The sequence below is a fragment of the Oncorhynchus kisutch genome, linkage group LG16 (assembly GCF_002021735.2).
Source record: "Oncorhynchus kisutch isolate 150728-3 linkage group LG16, Okis_V2, whole genome shotgun sequence".
NCBI lineage: Eukaryota > Metazoa > Chordata > Actinopteri > Salmoniformes > Salmonidae > Oncorhynchus > Oncorhynchus kisutch.
In genome coordinates, this window is record NC_034189.2 from 28,920,312 (window position 1) to 28,942,354 (window position 22,043).

At 43.3% G+C, this 22,043-nt stretch overlaps 2 protein-coding genes across 4 annotated transcripts in view; one reads left to right on the forward strand and one right to left on the reverse strand.

Annotated features, from left to right (window-relative positions):
* Nucleotides 1-64: 64 nt before the first annotated feature.
* LOC109906595 (ECSIT signaling integrator) lies at nucleotides 65-4,382 on the reverse strand. Its single transcript, XM_020504371.2, has 7 exons — nucleotides 4,261-4,382; nucleotides 3,807-3,968; nucleotides 2,283-2,694; nucleotides 1,857-2,138; nucleotides 1,206-1,354; nucleotides 890-995; nucleotides 65-725 (listed from the first exon to the last, which is right to left on the reverse strand). The coding sequence occupies exons 2-7, from the start codon at nucleotides 3,945-3,947 to the stop codon at nucleotides 466-468; spliced, it is 1,350 nt and encodes a 449-aa protein (XP_020359960.2). The 5' UTR covers nucleotides 3,948-3,968; nucleotides 4,261-4,382; the 3' UTR covers nucleotides 65-465.
* Nucleotides 4,383-5,662: 1,280 nt separating this feature from the next.
* Nucleotides 5,663-22,043, forward strand: part of LOC109906597 (echinoderm microtubule-associated protein-like 3) — a 32,719-nt gene continuing 16,338 nt past the window's right edge. Inside the window, exons 1-2 of one of the 3 annotated variants that reach the window (XM_020504374.2) lie at nucleotides 5,663-5,857; nucleotides 5,963-6,074. In XM_020504374.2, the coding sequence (XP_020359963.1) occupies nucleotides 6,050-6,074 (25 nt within the window). In that variant the 5' untranslated portion in view covers nucleotides 5,663-5,857; nucleotides 5,963-6,049. The remainder of the gene's footprint in view (nucleotides 5,858-5,962; nucleotides 6,075-22,043) is intronic. The other 2 variants (XM_020504373.2, XM_020504375.2) reach the window with 2 other exon arrangements.

Here is a 22,043-nt window from a genome sequence, read left to right on the forward strand (position 1 = left end):
GTGAAACAAAACTTGTTCGATATGTTACCATCCCATCTTACATGCCATACAAAAGAAACGTCTATAGAAATAAATTCATTTATTGTTTTGTGTTGATTTGAGCATGTCTTGACACGGTGCAAATTCAAAGTTCCTTCAAGAGTCTTATCAAAGGCATTCTAACAGAAACATCAAATGAGTTGAGGGCATCGGGTTACAGCCGTACATATTATCTACAGTATTTTATCAATAGCTAACTTAAGCTTGGTTTCTTGAAAGATCCTAAATTAGTTGACTATAGGTGGGTACATTATAATTAGGTATTAAACCCACTAACTTGAAGACATCCTATGATTACCAGATGTTATGATGAGGGCCAGAAGTGACCTGACAAGAAGAACTCCCGTGTTCTGACAAATGCGCTGTGACAGAAAGCTAGCTCTCCGGGTAATCTCTGGTAGTGAAGTGAGCTATATCATAGTCCTGTCACTGCTTCACTCCCTGGCTACACTGATGCTCCTCCTCCACGACAATATCCGTCTCTGCCTCCTCTTCGCCCTCTTCCCTGTACCCGGGTCCTGGGTCTGCCACTCCCTGGAGCTCCCTGGGGCCGGCCTCCAGGCGGAACAGGGTAGGGACGCGGCCCAGGGTGGGGTTGGTCTCCTGCAGGCCTGAGATCCATTGGTTCAGGGTGGCCTGATCCCCCTGGCTCGTCATACACATGGCAAACACCGGCCCTTCGTCCACTGCAGAAAACAAGACGTATATCCTTAATCACTTTACTGTACGCCCCTGCAACCTCAAAGTCCCGTACGGATTCCTACAGCTGTGCCCAGCATCACTTTAGTTGGCGAGATATCTAAAGCTTTGCCGAATTGAACTGATGAGGTCCTAGGTGTTATCATCTTACCGTCTTCCACGTCAAAGCTGTCGTCGTCCCCCATGTCCCGGTCCAAGTCCAGGTCCAGCTGGAGAGGGTAGTCGAAACACCTCTCAGGGTCGTAAGACTCCTCCACCTGACAGGGTGAAAACAAATCAACTGTTACTGCTCAAGCAACAACATACAATAACACTATTGTAATAGTACGGGACAGATACTACTGAGGCAATATTCATCATCAAAATGATGACATTGCAAATGCTACCGTTAAAATATACACCATTATTTACAAATACACAATGTTATCATTCTTTTGGCTTTAACAGAGTTGCACAGGGTCTCCCACCTTCTCCTCGGGGGGCAGTGGGTCAGCCCTGAGTATGTAGTAGTAGACACAGATCTTCCTCAGCCACAGGGGGAAGGGGCCCTCCACAAACACAGGCCTGTTGGGGTTATGTTTAGCCAGCAGCTCCATCTGGTCTGGGCTCTGGATCCCTAACACAGGGGGAAAGGGCAGAAAGGTAGGAATTAACAATGAGAAGACAGAAACAACATTTATCATATGTTTGCAACCCCCAATACAGGGGTGTCAAACTTATTCCACAGAGGGTCTAGTGTCTGCTGGTTTTTCCTTTCAATTAAGCTCTAGACAACCAGGTGAGGAGAGTTCCTGACTAATCAGTGACTTTAATTCATAACTGCTCCCTAGGCGCTGAAGACGTGGATGTCGATTAAGGCAGCCCCCCCGCACCTCTGACTCAGAGGGGTTGGGTTAAATGCATTCATTTGTACAACTGTACACCTTTCCCTCCGTGGAATGAGTTTAACACATGCCCTAATACCATTGATCTATTCAATTGATCATTGCTAACCTAAATATTTTCTGACCACAAAATACGAGCTATATCAACTGAAAACCCTTCAACTATAGAGTGAGAAAACCTTGGATTCGGATCAGAGTTTGTATGTAAAAGGAGAGGGAACTTTGATTATCTACCTACGACGTGTGGGAAGGTGATCTCCTCTCCTGACTCAGAGATGTCGGTGCAGGGCATCTGGTAGACGGTGACCTTAGCGTCCAGGTCGTTGGCGATGCGGTTGAGACTGAGCCGGGCCAGATCTACAGGATCCTCGGGGAGCTGCAGGGGGACGGGGAAGGGGTTGGCGTGCTTGAACTTGGGGAACCAGTACATGATGCGCTGGTACTTCCTCATCGGGTGGCTCTTGTCCCCGAAGATCTGGACGATCAGGACCTTACTTTCGACATTTGGCATGATACCTGATGACACAACAAAATTAATGTATGACAAAAAGGGGTCTGTCAAAAAGACACTAGCTCCTTATTTTAATGGTTTAAAAAGACACTGTTCTGAAAAACAATTGTTGGCCCAATCTCTCACTCACACGTCCCCTCCCCACCCACCATAGTTCTCCATCTGTTCCAGCAGTTGCACCCCACACTCCTGCTGTCGGGGGTAGTGGTTGAACATGCGCTGGATAAAATTCCTGGGGACAAACACCTCCTTGGGAAAGACATCCAACAGCTTGTTGTAGACTGTAAGGTCCCGTTCCACACCAAACTCGGGCATCTTCTTCAAGGCAGCGTATATGAACTCTACGTGACCCCGACGCCGTATGTCCCTCTTACTGAAGACATCCACCACTCTGTTGAAGGTAGCCTTAGTCTTGGCCTCCCTGGCCACCCTCTCAAACAGGTCATCGTGAGTGATCAGTGACTTGTCCTTCTTTATTCTATCCTCATGCTCTTCACCAGGGTCTGTGGGTACAGGCTGGCTCTTATAACATCCAGGGCTGCCATGGAAACGCCTGAGTGCCTGTTGATAACGAAGAAATACATTGGCGAGGACATAGTTCCAACAAAATGCATAAAAGGTTAACTTGATATTTTCGTCATCCTAACCCTACAATTGAGCATAATGATCATTATCAACTCAAAAACAGACTACCATGATGTGATTAAATGGGAAACTTCATAAAGGGTTCACCCTTGGTCCCCTTGAGATTTTTTTTGTGTGCATTGTTAACACTCCAAAGGGACTCGGAACCCTCAAAAATAGCCCCGAAGCGAACCAAACAGAGCATCTGGAACGTTCGGTTTGCTTGAATTTCGAGGTCGGGTTCCCTTTTTTAGGCCAATGTGAACACAAAGCCCCCCAGGTTCGCTTGTGATTATTCCCGCACCACACTAGACTACTTCAACACCGTTTCCCCTGCCTTAAACCCTCACATTGGTGCCACAAAAGAGAGAAAATTATGTTGTGCAGGCTTGCGGGAAAAAACGTGTGCCGTTTTTCGACATTGAAAAAAAAAGAAGACAAAAATGTGGTGTTTTTATTGCAAGATTATTTGTTTGCAATATGTGATCTTTTGTATAGACGATGAGAGCTTCATAAACTGTTCATTAATTGTGGGGTTTGAATAATGTGAGAGAAGACAACATATACGCAGTGAGAATAATAACCGTACAACATCAATTCTAGCTCTTAAAGGCGCAGTAGCCTACATTGGGTGTACCATTTTCAATTAGAGCATTATTTCACCTGCAGTTATTCTTCTGCCATTCATTCTTCTACCAGTAATATTGACATGTTAATCTATATTCTGATTGCATTTAGTTAAAAGATTAGACATAATTGTAATCTATTAGCTTCCAAAATGCAAGCAGGTAGCTGCCCGATAACACGTTCCGATGGAATAGCTTGTCCTGCACTTTGTAAAAACCTTCCTAAACATAGCAATGTGAATTCAAAAGAGGACTCGGACCACAAAATAGGTGAAGTGAACTGGCAAGAGTTGAGTTCCTCGTTTAAAGGCAAGGGCAGTGTGAATACAAAGAGACCTGAGATCCTTAGCTTCTTATGTTTCTTACCCCGGAGGTTTACTTTAAAGAGGACTTTAAAGAGGACTCCCCCCGGGAGTGCCTTACCTGACCACATGTGTTGTGTGCTGTTATTTGGGACAGTGCTGTGGCTGGCTGAAGCAGGGCAGCATGCTGGACAGCTGCTCTGACAGAGGGGGCCAGGAACCCTACACTCTGGAGCCGTAGTAGACAGCGGGCACAGTTCATGGTACATGCATCATGTGGATCCTAAGAGAAAACAGTGACATGATCAATAAGATAAGCAGGTGGGACAAATAGCACATGTACACTATTATACATCTGCATCCGCATGATTATTGTTACAAATTGCAAGCACGTAAGTGCAGTCTGCTGATCAACCTCTGTGGTTTTGAGGGTTGCATGACACAATCATTGACAGTTAGAGACAACCGACATACTGTAACGCACTGTGGAACGCTAGTTAACTAAGTACTTATCTTCACGCTAGCTATAAGTGTTCAAGTTATCAACTTGTGTGTGAAAGAAGCCCGATACTTACACGGGGACGTGAAAGGGTGAGGTTAATCTCCTTTGTATCAAGTCTCCTTCAGACATGTCTCTCCATGGGCACCTCCATGTTGAAACCGCTGTGATATAAAGGACCAGAGATATTACAGAATGCATGAGATAGGAATCCCATTTGGTAATGAATGGAGAAACGTATTAACACCCCACCCAGCAGACTGCCGACTAATCGCGTAATTTTTAAAATTATTTTTATTTAATCTTTATTTAACCAGGTAGGCTAGTTGAGAACAAGTTCTCATTTACAACTGGCCAAGATAAAGCAAAGCAGGTGCGACACAAAACAACAACACAGAGTTACACATGGAATAAACAAACGTACAGTCAATAATACAATAGAAAAAGACTATATCCAGTGTGTGCAAATGAGGTAGGAAGGGAGGTAAGGCAATAATAGACAATCGTGGCGAAATAATTTAACACTGGACTTATAGATGTGCAGAATAGTCAGGGTATGAGTCGAGAAACCTGCCTATTCTTCTTTAAAGTATATGATGTCTTGATTCAAAAGCTATACGATATTACAGAGAACAAGTTAATTATCTCACATCTCGGAAAATATTTGTAATGTACTTTTTGAGCAAACGCCCAATTGACTCCCATTCACTTCTTGAAGGAGAGCCCTCATTGTCCCATAATCGCCCAGAATACAAGGTGGCACATTGACGACGCATGGGCAACGTACACAATACTCGTTATTACGAGTTTTCCATCTCCTCAAAAGTGTTTCTGTAAGAATGCCGGGTGCATTTCCTGTTTCAACCACGTTTTCATTCCCCCATAATAACAGAAACAAGGACGCCGACTTCAATTCCGCCATCATATGTACATGCAGTACACAAACACGCCACCAGGCGGCAGGAAATCTATGAAAATCTAATCAGTTGAACTGAACTTTTGGACGACTGGGGGGCGTAACCAATGATTTATATATACACTAGATGACTTATTTTGGGGGCACTGTGTTGAAGCCACCTCACCTCCATACTGGCACTCCCTTATCGTGTAATTATTTGGGGTAAACTATAGAAATGCACTTATTAATGTCTACATTCGTTTCTGCCATGTTTATTCTATTACAGACACTTTAACATTATATTATGTTAGCTAAACACAAATAAAAAATTCAAGACAAATATTTACAAACAGTATCATTTTTTTAGATGACTGTTACTGTCCCCACTACAACAACAAAATACTTAAATACATGTAATTTTGTCTATGAAACATTTAATTGAAATAATGTAGAATTGCATTAATTCCTATGGAGGACTGCTCCTACTGGGGAGTGCCAATATGGCCGACCAGTGTCTTCAGAGCCTTTCAATGGCCAATACATAGCTTTAGCAATCCAGTGTTTATATACATCATTATGTGTATGTAACCCAAAAAGTTGTGTTACAAGTTTCAGTAAGGAGCATATTATTGCATGCACGTGTAGTCATATAAAAACGAGGCGATAGTTAACCTATCATTGTCTTGGTAATTCTAGTGCGGTGTGCATGTGAATCTATTGGGCGATTGTGCATTTGCCCACCAGATGCTCAGCTCATTTCCTGGATTTATGTACAGTAAGTATTTGAGTGAATTTTTTAGGCCAATCCTCTCCGGCAACTGCGTACGTTCGTTGCCATGCGTGCCTCTCTTTTCTCAAGAACGACTTCTGACACCCTCAGGTAAAGCAGCGGCATACAGTATGGAAAATACACCCAAAAACAAACTTCACTACTAGAAAACAGTAAATAACTCCTGGACGATCAACCATGGATGGTTCTACGAATAGTCTAGGTAAGTCCAGCATTTAAAATGTATTTTTAGGTAACCTTATTTATTTAATTTTAAGTAGACTACACAGTAAATTGGCCTGTGTTACCTAGTTTAGATTTTTCATTGTAACATTTCTAGTGTTGATGGTGTAAATTAAAAGAACCTCAGTGTAATCCCAATGCAGCTGTTTAAAAAAAATCTCTATCAAAACATTTCTGGGTAACAATTTAAGTACCTTGATGTGATATTTTTCAATTAAAATGGTCATAAATAAACAAAAATAGATTCTTAGCTAAATGCTATTTCTCAAGCAAAAATGTTGCTCGGACATCCTGGGCATGGTCTGAGAGAGGGGCCTAATTGGCGGAACTGAACGGGAGGGATGTGTAACCTGAACTAGCTATTATGATTGGCAGAGAGGAGGGCAAACTCTCTGAATTTATACAGGCAGTCCAGAAAACCCACCCTGCAAAACAAGCTAAAATTTCATGCAGTCTTTTCAAACACATCTAACAGGAAAAGTGTATTATTTGATTTGATATTATCATAATTTTCAGAATTAAACAGTATTATTTCTACCTCATGTGGAAATGTATGTAAAACACAACCTCTGCCCCTTTAATAACCAGAGTAGCACCAAAACCACAGCCATATTTTATCAAAAAATTGTTTTGGGGGGGGGTTGGGTTGTTTCAATGTTCTTGCATGCACATTGATTCATTCATCTTATGCTAATCAATTATAAATAACACATTTTTCTAAACGAATCCTATCTGTTACTAGGCCTTATTGCACCCCTTACTGAAATGATTTAGATTATTTAGGTAGTCTAATACACCACGTGAATACTTGATTGTCAAACTGCTCATTGCAGTCTGCATTCCAATTCATCCCAAAGGTATTCAATGGGGTTGAGGTCAGGGCACTGTGCAGGCCAGTCAAGTTCTTCCACACTGATCTCGACAAAACATTTTGTATGGACCTCGCATTGTGCATTGGGGCATTGTCATGCGGAAACAGGAAAGGACCTTACACACACTGTGGCCTCAAAGTTGTAAGCACAGAATCGTCTAAAATGTCATTGTATGGTGTAGCGTTAAGATTTCACTTTGCTGGAACTAAGGGGCCCAGCCCGAACCATGAAAAACAGCCCCAGACAATTATTCCTCCTCTCCATATTTTACAGTTGGCATTATGCAGTGGGGTAGGTAGTGTTCTCCTGGCATCCGCCAAACCCAGATTTGTCAGTCGGACTGCCAGATGGTGAAGCGTGATTCATCACTCGAGAGAACAGGTTTCCACTGCTCCAGAGTCCAATGGCGGCGAGCTTTACACCACTCCAGCCGACGCTTGGCATTGCGCATGGTGATCTTAGGCTTGTGTGCGGCTGCTCGACCATGAAAAACAGCCCCAGACCATTATTCCTCCTCTACCATATTTTACAGTTGGCACTATGCAGTGGGGTAGGTAGAGTTCTCCTGGCATGAATCTCCTGACCAACCGTTATTGTGCTGACGTTGGTTCCAGGGGCAGTTTGGAACTCTGTAGTGAGTGTTGCAACCGAGGACACATGATTCTTACTTGATTTAGCACTCAGCGGTCCCGTTCTGTGATCTTGTGTGGCCTACCATGATGTGTCTGAGCTCTTCAGTATGGGCCATTCTACTACCAATGTTTGTCTATGGAGATTGCATGACTATGTGCTCAATTTTATACACCTGTCAGCAACTAGTGTGGCTGAAATAGCCGAATCCACTAATTTGAAGGGGCGTCCTCGTACTTTGGGTCGTGTAGTGTATCTTGGTTTTCCTAACCCTGGGCAGTCTTTCTGAATGCAGGTTACGGCTGAATAAAAAATGTAAAACGTTGGATATCCCCACTCTGGCTGGATTCCAATAGGGATTAAGTCACTTTTCAAGCCAGCATAATGTGACTTACAGGCCTGATGTGGCCTGTAAACCATGAGTTTCAGGCCACTGAATTAAGGTCCTTAAAATACAGCCTTATGAAATACATATTCTATTGTCTTAAATACATTTATTGGAATGATTACATATTCACTTAGGATTTCACTAGGTGAAGGCCACAGGTCTGAAAATGAATGAATGCAACAACCATTTCTCTGTCGCTGACAAACACAGTCATGGATGGTAACTCACTCACAATTCACTCGAAAGGCAAGACACACTGAGAAATCTGCAAATAAGGCTTTACACTAAGCAAAGTGTTAATTTAACACTGAAAAGTGTAGACCCATATAGACACTGGAACAGTGTGACATTAAACAGTCTGCGTTGATTTAACACTTGAGAATTTGCTGTGTGCTTTTTCATCTGTCAAGCCCACTCCATAGAACAGTTACCGTCTGTGGGTTTATCAGTTTGCAAATGACAAAACAGCATGTAAACTTCATGTGCATAACATGCAATTTCAAAACAGAAAACATATGTTTGCAATTGTTATAAATGAGCAACATCCATTTGATGATAACCTAGGGCCAGGGATTTTTATTGCAAAAACACTCTTGATAGTACAACATGTTCTTGCTCACTGTTTTCAATCACGAAATTGCACTTTGTTGTATCCTATAGACAGGTGGGAAACCAAGTAACCTCGATCCCCCATAGTCTCTCCGGAGATCCGGTGTGCGAGGTTCAAGTGAATGGAATGGCAGGCGTGGGAACTGAATGTTATCTTGAATGTTACTTTGTTTCTCACACAAATGGATAGGAGGCCACAAAGTATCAAGTTCCATTTTCGATGCCAACGAATTACCCGGATGCCATATTTTCCCCCTTGGTTCTGTGTCTCTCTCTACAGTTACTGTCGTTGATGGACCTCCAGCTGCACCAGAGCAACTTCAGATGTTCCTAGGTTGAGCAAGAGAGGAGCTCATTAAAAAGTCATTTGCAGGCCCTCCCGGGTGGCGCAGTCGTTAAGGGCGCTGTACTGCAGCGCCAGCTGTGCCACCAGAGACTCTGGGTTCCCGCCTAGGCTCTGTCGTAACCGGCCGCGACCGGGAGGTCCGTGGGGCGACACACAATTGGCCTTGCGTCGTCCGGGTTAGGGAGGGTTTGGCCGGTAGGGATATCCTTGTCTCATCGCGCACCAGCGTCTCCTGTGGCGGGCTGCGCGCTAACCAAGGTTGCCAGGTGCACGGTGTTTCCTCCGACACATTGGTGTGGCTGGCTTCTGGGTTGGATGCACGCTGTGATAAGAAGCAGTGAGGCTTGGTTGGGTTGTGTATCGGAGGACGCATGGCTCTCGACCTTCGTCTCTCCCGAGCCCGTAAGGGAGTTGTAGCGATGAGACAAGATAGTAGCTACTAAAAACAATTGGATACCACGAAATTGGGGAGAAAAAGGGCTAAAAATGAAAAAGTCTTCACGGTGGTTTTAAATGGGACAAGTCAGTCTGTGGCTGTTATGCTAATTGTTTATGCCTCCTTTTTTTTGCGCCTTTGACAATGTAGCTTTTACTGCTTCTATAATGACGGAAGTACAATGGGAGCCATTGTGCCACATCTGTTGCTGTCCCAACTCATGTGCTGATGTTTCGTTTACAGTCTTGTAAAGTAGTGGGCGGTTAGGCACACAGGGGAACACACAGCACAGATCTAGGATCAGCTCACCCGACAGCAATCCTACACTCAACCATTTGAGGGCTTAAGAAACAAAACTGCCCTCAGATCAGCGCTATGTGTTATTCAGTAAGAAGGATTGGGGTGTCTGTGTGAGTCCGCAAGTTTACATTCAGGGGTCATTGTCTGCCTCTGTTAGGCTGAACTGTCCATCAAATCACCTTCGTCTCTGTGTCTCTCTCCACGGCAAGCTGACACTACCATGCTGCTCAGTCACCAATCACAAATCAATGCTGACGAGGGTCTAAGAACTTGTCAATGTCCGATAACTTCATTCAATACTGCATTTTCATTGCAGTTTATAATTGTGTTTCTTACAAATTGCAAATCGGTACATTGTTCTGACAAGATCTGTGTCCCAGTCCCTCGAGTACCCTGAGCTGTTACATTAATCACCCATATAAAGCCGAAATCTACCGTAAACATGTTTTTTTTTAAATAAAAAAAATAATAACTTCAGATATGTTTAAATTGAGATAGAAAAAGGTAGGGGCTTTTAACAGTTGACTATATCCAGAAGCTCTTTGCACGACCATCCTCTCTGTGTGTGAGAGATCATACCTCTATTTCTGTAAGATTTATGCTGCCTGTACAAGCAGTTCAACAGAATACTTCATAGCTTTGTTATCTGCAAGCAAAGCAAGTCTGGTCTTGCATAATTTCCCTCTGATTTAGACTTTGCATCACAATCAGCTCAGTGACAGTGTTGACCCCAAACAGCTGAAGATAAATTTCCTTGTGCTTTTTAAAAATGTTTATTTTTAGATTGCTTAGATCCTCTTCATCTCGTGTTTAGCCTCAATATTTGCGGCCAATGTTTAATCTTCAGCTGGCATCGAGTGCATAGTATTATATGGTAGGCTTTGGTGAGGGTGTGTTATGGATTGATGAAGATGAAAGTACACAGTTACCGCCATTCAATCAGACAATTCTACTCTGAATTCTCTCACACGATAACAAAAAAATAGTTTTCTTTTGAACTTTGGACAGGGAGGTATACCAGCAGGCAGTGAGGGTGAGACCGTGAGTGTTCGACTGTGATATGTCTTGTCTTTTTTGGGGTTCAGAGTGACGAGTTAGACTGCATCGCCCACCGCCCGTGCAGGGGAGTACAGTACGGCACAGGGATGTGTTGTGGTGGCGACGTGCTCGGGATCACACGGCTCCCGGGGACGAGTGACGGGGACGGACGCTCTCTGTCGGTGGTGACGCTGCCAGGGTGGTGGTGTTCACAGGAAGGAGCTGACAGGGTGGGCGAACTGTGGGAAGACGCTGTGTGTCTGTGTATGTGAGAGAGAGACTCAACCAGCTGTCACTGCAGACTCTTCCCGAGAGTCTGGGTTGGAAGAATAGCCACTTCTCAATTTAGACTCTTTGAAATAACAATGATCAATCAATCCCATTTATTTGACACATCCCTTTCTACCATCAGCAGTTGTCACAATGTGCTTATAAAGACGCCCGGTCTAAAACACCAACGAGCAAACAATGCAGATGTTGAAGAAAAGTGGCTAGGAAAAACTCTCTAGAAAGGACCTAGAGGAACCAGGCTCCGGGGGGAGGTCCTCTTCTGGCCGTGCCGGGTGGAGATTATGATAAATCACTCAAATAGGCCCAAAATATGAAGGTGACCTTCTAGATATATAGGAAATTGACTTTGATACAGCAACATAAGAATAAAGTGGAATTGGAGAAGAGTGAACATCTAAAAAACAAAGATCGAGACGATAGCGTCCCCATAACCATTAAACCACTACCTTGATTTAAAAAGTACTTTTTCCTTGAATGAAACTACCGTTCTTCAAAAAGTCAGCCTGGGCAAGAGTGCCTTTTTGAGAGGGAGCTGAGCAAATTGATTGAAACTTTCTCCAAATTAGATGAGAAAGGTAGCGGCTTGGGCAAATGCAGTCTGAACAAAGAGTCCGTTTTCTCTGTCCAAACCCGCTTGGCTCCTCATCAATAAGACCTTAGATGACCCAGGCCACTTAGCATATACAGTAAGTGATAGTGAAATTGACTACTAGAGCAACATCCTGCAAGGTTATAAACTAGCTAGAAACCTATCCAAACCTGGCCTCACCCAAGATTCGGTCGCAATTGTGTCGTTTTCTTTTCCTGCCAGGACTGTTGTTTTTATCAGCCAATAATCAGTGACGGTTCTGATCCGTCTTTGTGATAAGGCGTCAATCTCTGGAAAAACATTGGCTTAAACTGAGCCCTTGAATGACAATTTTGTAGTTTGAGGTGTTGAGGCGTTGTTAGTTTCTCACTCAATCACGGTCTTTCAGTCACTGCCATCAAGTCCGTATAAAGCCAGTAGGGAATGTTGTTTTAATTTCCTACCAGTATTGCCGTTTGTCAGCATATCGTCTTTGTGGTGCTTCTGATCTGCCTTTGTGATATGTCGTTCAACCCTGGACAAACATTGGCTTTGACTGAGTGCTTGAGTAACACTTTGAAGTATGAGCTTCTCACTGTCATCGAGGGAGCGCGGGGGAGGGAGAGAGTGTCACTCACTCACTCACTCACTCCAATCAGACCAGAGACCACACTCCAATTCAGCTCTTTAGCTGTGGCCAACTCTCGATTGCTTCCAGCCCCGTCCAGTCAGCCATTGTGAATCTCTCCTCTTCAGCTTCTTCTAAACGACTGTGACTCACCCTCAGGCCAGTTGTAACGACCAAAAAAAACAAGAAGCAGGGAAATGTGTAATAGTTGTGTGTGGTGTGCATGCTTGTTAGGCTACGTTCACATGAGAAGCCCAATTATTGGCAAAAGAGCTGAAAGATTGGAGTTGGGCTGCCTGTACACTTGTGCATGTGACCGTGTGTGTGTGTGTGTGTGTAAGCAAACAACCCTCGCTGGTTCTCTTTAACAAAGTACAGCATTATTGCACTGGAAGAAAGGAAACATGTCCCCCTCTTCCCTTTCACCTCCTGGACATCCTATTCCCATCTGTTGCTCCCGTTCACAACTATAAATACCATACCTCCCCTAAAAACGGACCAAGAACACAAACCTCTAATTACTTCCCGATGTGTTCAGGAGTGCTATTGGCTACGTTCTTGAACATCCCCCTGAAAGTCAAAGCCTCATCATGAATAAATGCATAGTTACAAGGTACACTATATATATACAAAAGTATGTGGACACCCCTTCAAATTAGTGGATTCGGCTATTCCAGACACACCTATTGCTGACAGGTGTATAAAATTGAGCACAGAGCCATGCAATCTCCATAGGAAATAACATTGGCAGTAGAATGGCCTTACTGAAGAGCTCAGTGACTTTCTACATGGCATAGGATGCAACAAGTCAGTTTATCACATTTCTGCCTTGCTAGAACTGTAAGTGCTATTATTGTGAAGTGGAAATGTCTAGGCGCAACAATGGCTTAGCCACGAAGCGGTAGGCCACACAAGCTCACAGAACGGGAACCCTGAGTGCCTGTCCTCAGTTCCACCACAACTACCGAGTTCCAAACTGCCTCTGGAACCAACGTCAGCGCAATAACTGTTGGAGCTTCATGAAATGGGTTTCCATGGCTGAGCAGCTGCACACAAGCCTAAGATCACCATGCGCAATGCCAAGCGTCGGCTGGAGTGGTGTAAAGCTCGCCGCCATTGGACTCTGGAGCAGTGGAAACACGTTCTCTGGAGTGATGAATCACGCTTCACCATCTGGCAGTCTGAGAGACGAATCTGGGTTTGGCAAATGCCAGGAGAATGCTGCTTGCCCCAATGCATAGTGCCAACTGTAAAGTTTGGTGGAGGAGGAATAATGGTCTGAGGCTATTTTCATGGTTTGGGCTGCACAAAGCCCTGACCTCAACCCCATCGAACACATTTGGGATGAATTGTAACTCCAACTGCAAGCCAGGCCTAATCGCCCAATATCAGTACCCAATGTCACTAATGCCTTCACAGAAGAGTGGAGGTTGTTATAGCACTAAAGGGGGACCAACTCCATGTTAATGCCCATGATTTTTGGAATGAGATGTTCGATGTGCAGGTCTCCACATACTTTTGGTCATGTAGTATATCTTACAGTAACTTTCCTTTGCGAGTGCAGACCTACCTAGAGCAATGCATTCTGGGACTGCAAGTGCCCAACTGTACCTTTTGTACATGCCAACTGTACCTGCAAGTGCCCAACCAGGCCCAACTGTATCCTTTAAAAAATGGCTAAGGTCTCTCACCCAATTGTTATGGTGAAGACGTTATAGGTACCACACCGGCACACCCACTGGTTGCTGTAGGAGTGTTATGGCAGAGACTGTTTTCCATGAAAAATGTACTCCGAACACTAGCTTTTATAGGTACATGTATTGAAATGGAGCTCTTTATTATCGGTTTCATTAGTGGTGGCAGTTTTAATGGTTAGCATTAGCAACAGCAGCTGTAGGGCTACCAGGAGAGGGCTAATATTGCAAGGCTAACCTTACATACAGTATATTGGCATTCATGCAATTGCTCAAAGATTCTGCCCACGTTCTTGGCTACATCTTTCACACCCCCCCTATGACTCAGAAGCCATGTTTGCTTAGATCAGACCTGTGATTATTGGCATGAAATACTAGTATGGCTCCTTTCACAACAGATATTAAAGATAATGATAGTGCACTATCTGTGTTCATTGAAATAGATTAACGATAATGTTCAAAGCCCTTTGATTCAGAGGTGCAGGCCCACACAATCTGAGGTTAATCAAGACACACACTACCTTATACACACACTGTCATACAATGTTTGTCCTGTGCAAGGTTTCCCCCCCTTTCCTGCAGAAACGCTGGGGTTGTGAGAGTGTTGTTGCCTCATGAGATTGTTTCTGTACATGTGTTTTGGCCTGAAGTTAGGATGTGGTAGTCATTCTCTGTGTGTGTGTTAATGGTGCGTGGGTCATCCGCCCCGCAATAGCTGATAACCCATCCGCAACCGCCCGACTATACCGTGGATTCAGAAGGAGTTCAGACCCCTTGACTTAATCCACATTTTGTTACGTTACAGCCTTATTCTAAAATTTATTAAATAGTCCCCCCCCCCATCAAGCTCCACACAATACCCCATAATGACAACGCAAAAACAGGTTTTTAGACATTTTTTGCAAATGTTTAAAAAAATAAACTGATATCACATTTACATTAGTATTCAGACCCTTTACTCAGTACTTTGTTGAAGCACCTTCGGCAGCAATTACAGCCTCGAGTCGTCTTGGGTATGACGCTACAAGCTTTGCACACCTGTATTTGGAGTTTTTCCCATTCTACTCAGCAGATCCTCTCAAGCTCTGTCAGGTTGGGTGGGGAGATTCGCTGCACAGGTATTTTTAGGTCTCTCCAGAGATGTTCGATCAGGTTCAAGTCCGGGCTCTGGCTGGGCCACTCAACAAAGCCACTCCTGCGTTGTCTGGGCTGTGTGCTTTGGGTTGTTGTCCTTTTGGAAGGTGAACCGTCGCCCCAGTCTGAGGTCCTGAGCGCTCTGGAGCAAGTTTTCATCAAGGATCTCTCTGTACTTTGCTCCATTCATCTTTCCCTCAACCCTGACTAGTCTTCCAGTCCCTGAAAAACATCCCCACAGCATGATGCTTCACCGTAGGGATGGTGCCAGGTTTCGTCCAGACGTGACACTTGAGAGTTCTTTAAGTGCCTTTTGGCAAACTCCAAGTGGGCTGTCATGTGCTTTTTTACCGAGGAGTGGCTTCCGTCTCGTCACTCTACCATAAAGATGTGATTGGTGGAGTGCTGCAGAGATGGTTTGTCCTTCTGGAAGGTTCTCCCATCTCCACAGAGGAACTCTGTCAGAGTGACCATCGGGTTCTTGGTCACCTCCCTGACCAAGGCCCTTCTACCCCCAATTGCTCAGTTTCGCCGGGGGCGGCCAGCTCTAGGAAGTTCTAGTGTGTGGTTCCAAACTTCTTTCATTTAAGAATGATGGAGGCCATCAAGTTGTAGAAAACATCTCAAGGATGATCAATGGAAACAGGATGCACCTTGAGCTCAATGTCGAGTCTCATAGTAAAGGGTCTGAATACGTGTCTCATAGTAAAGGGTCTGAATACGTGTCTCATAGTAAAGGGTCTGAATACGTGTCTCATAGTAAAGGGTCTGAATACGTGTCTCATAGTAAAGGGTCTGAATACGTGTCTCATAGTAAAGGGTCTGAATACGTGTCTCATAGTAAAGGGTCTGAATACGTGTCTCATAGTAAAGGGTCTGAATACGTGTAAATAAGGTATATCTGTTTCTTTTCTTTTATACATTTGAAAAAATGTCTAAAAACGTGTTTTCGCGTTTTTAGAGGGGTATTGTGTGTAGATGGATTAAAGAATTGGTTTTATTCAGTCCATTTTAGAATAAGGCTGTAACATAACAAAATGTGGGAAAGAGAAGGCTTGTGTATACTTTCTGAATGCACCGTTTGTGATAGGCTAAAGTGAAAATCTGTGACCCGCACCCGACCCTAACCCACTAATATAGAAAATGCGCTGCGGGCCACAGTCAGAGACAGCGGAACGGGTTTTTGACAGGGGGTGCCGGATTTCTTTTGCCTGATTTAGATGTTTCTGCTTATAATTTCAGCCATTTTGGGAGGCAATTTTTTTGTTGTTGTCAGCTTGTGTATAATTTAGATACATGTAGCTTCTCTTCTGTCATTATATGTTACCCTAGAAGACTAAATAAACTCTTGCTCACCAAAGTAATGTCATAAATTGATGGAATGAATGCTTTAATTTAGTTGACATCGGTGAGGTTTTCTGTCGTCTCTGCAGAGTGAAGAGATTTAGGGACCGGGGTGAAAATGCAATAGGTTAACTCAAATATATATATATATATATATTTTTTTTTAACTGTAAAGATTTTCTGTGCAAAATGTCCATATGACATCAATTTGACCGGTTGTAAATAGAAACATTTGAAAACGACCCAGTTTCTGAAAACATTTCAGTTTGGCTTGGATGTGTATTTTATGTGGTTGAAATACTATCAGCTTTCATGATACTAATAGAGATAGCACCTCTATATGAACAGAGGGTTGGTGCCACTTTACTTGGGGAGGACAGGCTCGTGGTTATGGCTGGAGCAGAATCAGTGGAATGGTTTCAAACACATGCTTTGATGCCATTCCATTTGCTTTGTTCCAGCCATGATTATGAGCCTGTCCTACCCTCCAGTCTCTACTGATACAGACGGTATTTAACGGCAAATTTGCATTCTCTCAAGATGCTGAAATAAATCATATCTCCACTCCTGTTCCTGAGTCCAAGTTTAGCCTACATTTTGTGTATCATTTTACTGCAAGAAATTCTTAATTTTGCAGGAGTTAATATATAGGCTCAGTTTCCATTTAACCCAGTAGGCTACAGTTCCCTTGACGTGCCATAGGCCTATTTGAAGTCCCCGTCTTGTGACTGTCAAATTTGTATGGCGCCTCACAATCTTCACACTTAACAAAGCCTGCACTGCTATCATCATCTTTTACCACTTAGCCAAATCGTTCCCAAACATTCATTTTCCGGTCTTTCTCTTTATTTTCAACTCTCCTTTCGCAGCTTTTCTCTTATTTAATTCAACTCTGACATTGACCTTTGTGCCTCCGTGGTTCGACCTGACATTTTTTTTCTGCTTGTTCCCAAAAGTGATTGACGCGTAGGCTATTTGGCGCCTGACAGTTATGCCCCAAAGCTTAGGTTTGCGCACTAATACCAGATAGCCTAAAATAATGAAATAAAAAGCCTACAGATATAAATTGCACACGAATGAGACATTTATGGATGTCTTAAGGTAGGCTATTATTGTCTTTTTATTCAATCCGCCACCCACTCGCCCTTCATCCACACAAAATCGAATGACCCTAAACCCTCCTGCCCTGCGACTATAACAGCGCGTGTGAGCGAGAACGAGCCTGGGAGAAAGCGAGTGATCAAACAATACTGCATGGATGAGTGTATCGACAAGTGAATAGATCATGTTTCATTGCTCCTGTACACAGTCCATTGCATTGTCTCTCCCGTATGTTTTTAATTACTTGGTTACATTTTTGTCCACAAGTTTTTTTGGGGTTTTGTTTTGCTTAATGCTTCACGCACAGTTGATCAAGTCAGCTGATATTTGCCAAAAGAGAGAGTTGGAAGGCTGGCTTTTGATTCTGGTTTAAAGCCAGCGGATTGGAGCAGATCCTAATTATTGTGTTACGATACAACGGAGTCCCGTAAACCGTGTTTAGACACGTAAGCCCAATTCTGATATTTTATTCCAGTAATTGGTCTTTTGACCAATCACATCTAATGTGAAAAGAGCTGATATTTTTCAGAACTGATCTGATTGGGCAAAAGATCAATTGTTTTAAAAAATCTGAATTAGGCTGCCTGTCTAAACTCGGCCAAAGAGCCTCACAACCACATTTTTTAATCAAGACTCTGAGATTAGACTTCCTCGTTGCTTTAGGACCCTATTATCTGTAGGCTGCGGAGCATCTACTCTTCACAATGCTGGTGAATATCAACATTCCTTAGTGGACATTGTGCCCTACCTCACCCACTTTTGAGTCCGGTGTTTCCTATCCTTAATTAGAGTACAGTAGTCTTGCTCTCCCCGCTAAATTCTAAGACCTCTTCAAACAAGTGCGTGTGAAGTCATGTTTGCCTGTGTATGTCATCATGACCAAGTTCACGGAGTTGAGAGAAGAAAGAAAAAAAACGATTTCAACTGGCGAGAATATATGTGTACTGTAGGTAATGTATCAAAACCATGGCATAGTGTCTAACACGCCGTTTTTAACCAGAGCCTTAGATATACAATATATAGCTATGGTTCTAAAGTATAGACCTAAATGAATCCAAAAAGCTTCTACTACTGTCATGTTAATATACAGTGCCTTGCGAAAGTATTCGGCCCCCTTGAACTTTGCGACCTTTTGCCACATTTCAGGCTTCAAACATAAAGATATAAAACTGTATTTTTTTGTGAAGAATCAACAACAAGTGGGACACAATCATGAAGTGGAACGACATTTATTGGATATTTCAAACTTCTTTAACAAATCAAAAACTGAAAAATTGGGCGTGCAAAATTATTCAGCCCCTTTACTTTCAGTGCAGCAAACTCTCTCCAGAAGTTCAGTGAGGATCTCTGAATGATCCAATGTTGACCTAAATGACTAATGATGATAAATACAATCCACCTGTGTGTAATCAAGTCTCCGTATAAATGCACCTGCACTGTGATAGTCTCAGAGGTCCGTAAAAAGCGCAGAGAGCATCATGAAGAACAAGGAACACACCAGGCAGGTCCGAGATACTGTTGTGAAGAAGTTTAAAGCCGGATTTGGATACAAAAATATTTCCCAAGCTTTAAACATCCCAAGGAGCACTGTGCAAGCGATAATATTGAAAAGGAAGGAGTATCAGACCACTGCAAATCTACCAAGACCTGGCCGTCCCTCTAAACTTTCAGCTCATACAAGGAGAAGACTGATCAGAGATGCAGCCAAGAGGCCCATGATCACTCTGGATGAACTGCAGAGATCTACAGCTGAGGTGGGAGACTCTGTCCATAGGACAACAATCAGTCATATATTGCACAAATCTGGCCTTTATGGAAGAGTGGCAAGAAGAAAGCCATTTCTTAAAGATATCCATAAAAAGTGTCGTTTAAGGTTTGCCACAAGCCACCTGGGAGACACACCAAACATGTGGAAGAAGGTGCTCTGGTCAGATGAAACCAAAATTTAACTTTTTGGCAACAATGCAAAATGTTATGTTTGGCGTAAAAGCAACACAGCTCATCACCCTGAACACACCATCCCCACTGTCAAACATGGTGGTGGCAGCATCATGGTTTGGGCCTGCTTTGCTTCAGCAGGGACAGGGAAGATGGTTAAAATTGATGGGAAGATGGATGGAGCCAAATACAGGACCATTCTGGAAGAAAACCTGATGGAGTCTGCAAAAGACCTGAGACTGGGACGGAGATTTGTCTTCCAATAAGACAATGATCCAAAACATAAAGCAAAATCTACAATGGAATGGTTCAAAAATAAACATATCCAGGTGTTAGAATGGCCAAGTCAAAGTCCAGACCTGAATCCAATCGAGAATCTGTGGAAAGAACTGAAAACTGCTGTTCACAAATGCTCTCCATCCAACCTCACTGAGCTCGAGCTGTTTTGCAAGGAGGAATGGGAAAAAATGTCAGTCTCTCGATGTGCAAAACTGATAGAGACATACCCCAAGCGACTTACAGCTGTAATCGCAGAAAAAGGTGGCGCTACAAAGTATTAACTTAAGGGGGCTGAATAATTTTGCACGCCCAATTTTTCAGTTTTTGATTTGTTAAAAAAGTTTGAAATATCCAATAAATGTCGTTCCACTTCATGATTGTGTCCCACTTGTTGTTGATTCTTCACAAAAAATACAGTTTTATATCTTTATGTTTGAAGCCTGAAATGTGGCAAAAGGTCGCAAAGTTCAAGGGGGCCGAATACTTTCGCAAGGCACTGTAACTGGAATATATCTCTTTAGCGTCATTCTCTCATTTCCTTAATATTATACTGGGTGAAATGTCACTGTATTCTTCCATTGCTGTTGTTGTTCTGTCTCTGTGGTGTGTGTGTGTCCAGTGAGAGGCCTGGCTCTGCACACGGTTGGCCAAGTCCGTCTGAACACAGACAGCAGACAGAGACTCCCTCCCAGCAAGCCTCAAAGACCCCATTGTGTGTGTGGAGTGGAGCCATGGTTCTGGTCCAGAGATTGAGTGTGTGGGTGTATCGAATGAAGGCATCACTGGAATCCGTCTGTCTCTGAAAAGCGAAACAGTCTTGTCAGGCCTTAAGGCGAGGGATATATTCGTACTTTCAAGCCGATAAGCGAAACTGGTTCTCCTCTTGGGAGGACATGCATGTTTGCTTGGCCACTGCATTCTTACTCAACCGTTTAAAGTGTTGTTTTTGCCTTACGAGCTAAGCAAGGCGAAACAGTCAAGTGGCTTAGGACGTTCTTAAGAAACGCCTCGCCGAGTGCTCAGTAGTAAGTGGGTGAGAGGCACTCAGTCAGAACCACTCATCTCCTCAATCCTCAAAAGGGAATAAGCCCACTTGCATTATAAATACTTATTATCAACAACAATGACTGTTAGACGATCGCTTGACTGCTATACAGTACTTGTGTCAGCATGAGGATTGAGTAGTAGCATAGGCTATATCACCTGCAGTGACGGTAGGTGAAGGGTTTTAAGGAGGAAGGGAAAGTAACAATCTGTGAGTCACTTTAACACAAGAAAGGAAACGATAAGCTCCCCAACTTGGATATGATGCATGGGAAGGCCTGGGGGAGGAGGAATAGGAGGTGGAGAAAGAGAGGAAGAATTAACCGACAGTCGTGTGCGTCCTCTTGGAACGGACTTTGGAGAACGGAAGCCACACCCACTGGATGCCAGTTTGGCCTGGTATCAGTCATTGCATCACATGAACCCGCTGTGCCAGATTCTCAAGGTATATAAGCCTCTTCAACCCAGTAGATCGCAGAGCTGTTAAGGCATGTTTGGAACATGATTCATGGTGATACACCCCCGTGGTCGGTTTTCATTTCATCCCACAGAAACACTGTTTTTTTTAAGTGCATCATCAAGGTTCTTACAGATCCATATGCATGATACAGAATACACAGGCTATGTAATTCAAACCACCATGCACATTGACATGTCAGGTGACCTATAGATGACTCTGTACTTGTTAAATCAATTCAAATGTTATTTTCATAGAACGTTTTACAAAAGTAGACCTGGAGAATCAGTCTATTTATCCATGATCAGGTTCTTAATCAATCAGACGACTTAATCTTTCCCCCGACCCAGGGAGACATGACAGTTTTATTGGACTGCGTGGTCATTGGTCGGTATTGTTACCATAGCAACATGTGTCCAATTTAGGGAGGAGGAAGTATTTCATAAAGTGATAGAAGAAGCAGGGGATTTTCCAACCGGGAACTTTAGACACACGCACACACACACACGCAAGCGTTTTACAATTGATGCCCATTCAAAATCCTATTTTCCCTAACTCCCTAACCCTAATTATAACCCTAAACCTAATCCCTAAACCTAAAATAGCATTTTTTTCTTGTGGGAACCAGTGAAATTGTGGGGACTGGCAAAATGTCCCCACAAATTGTCCTTGTTTTACTATTCTTGTGAGGACTTCTGGTCCTCGCAAGGATAGTAAAAACAAACACACACACACACATACTGACACACAATAGAACAAATGTTGCCAACCAAAGCAGGAAGTTGTGTAGGCTGCAAAAAAGAAGAAAAAAAGCTGCAGTTGGCTCAGGGTCTGATCATTAGTCACATGACC

What these genes read in the sequence shown, in the direction of transcription:
- LOC109906595 (XM_020504371.2), bottom strand. Translation starts at nt 3,947, where the DNA reads ATGAACTGTGCCCGCTGTCTACTACGGCTCCAGAGTGTAGGGTTCCTG. An exon ending in CACACAACACATGTGGTCAG is followed by an intron (nt 2,695 to 3,806) that starts GTAAGGCACTCC and finishes CGTTATCAACAG; the next exon opens with GCACTCAGGCGTTTCCATGG. An exon ending in CACCTTCCCACACGTCGTAG is followed by an intron (nt 1,355 to 1,856) that starts GTAGATAATCAA and finishes CCCCTGTGTTAG; the next exon opens with GGATCCAGAGCCCAGACCAG.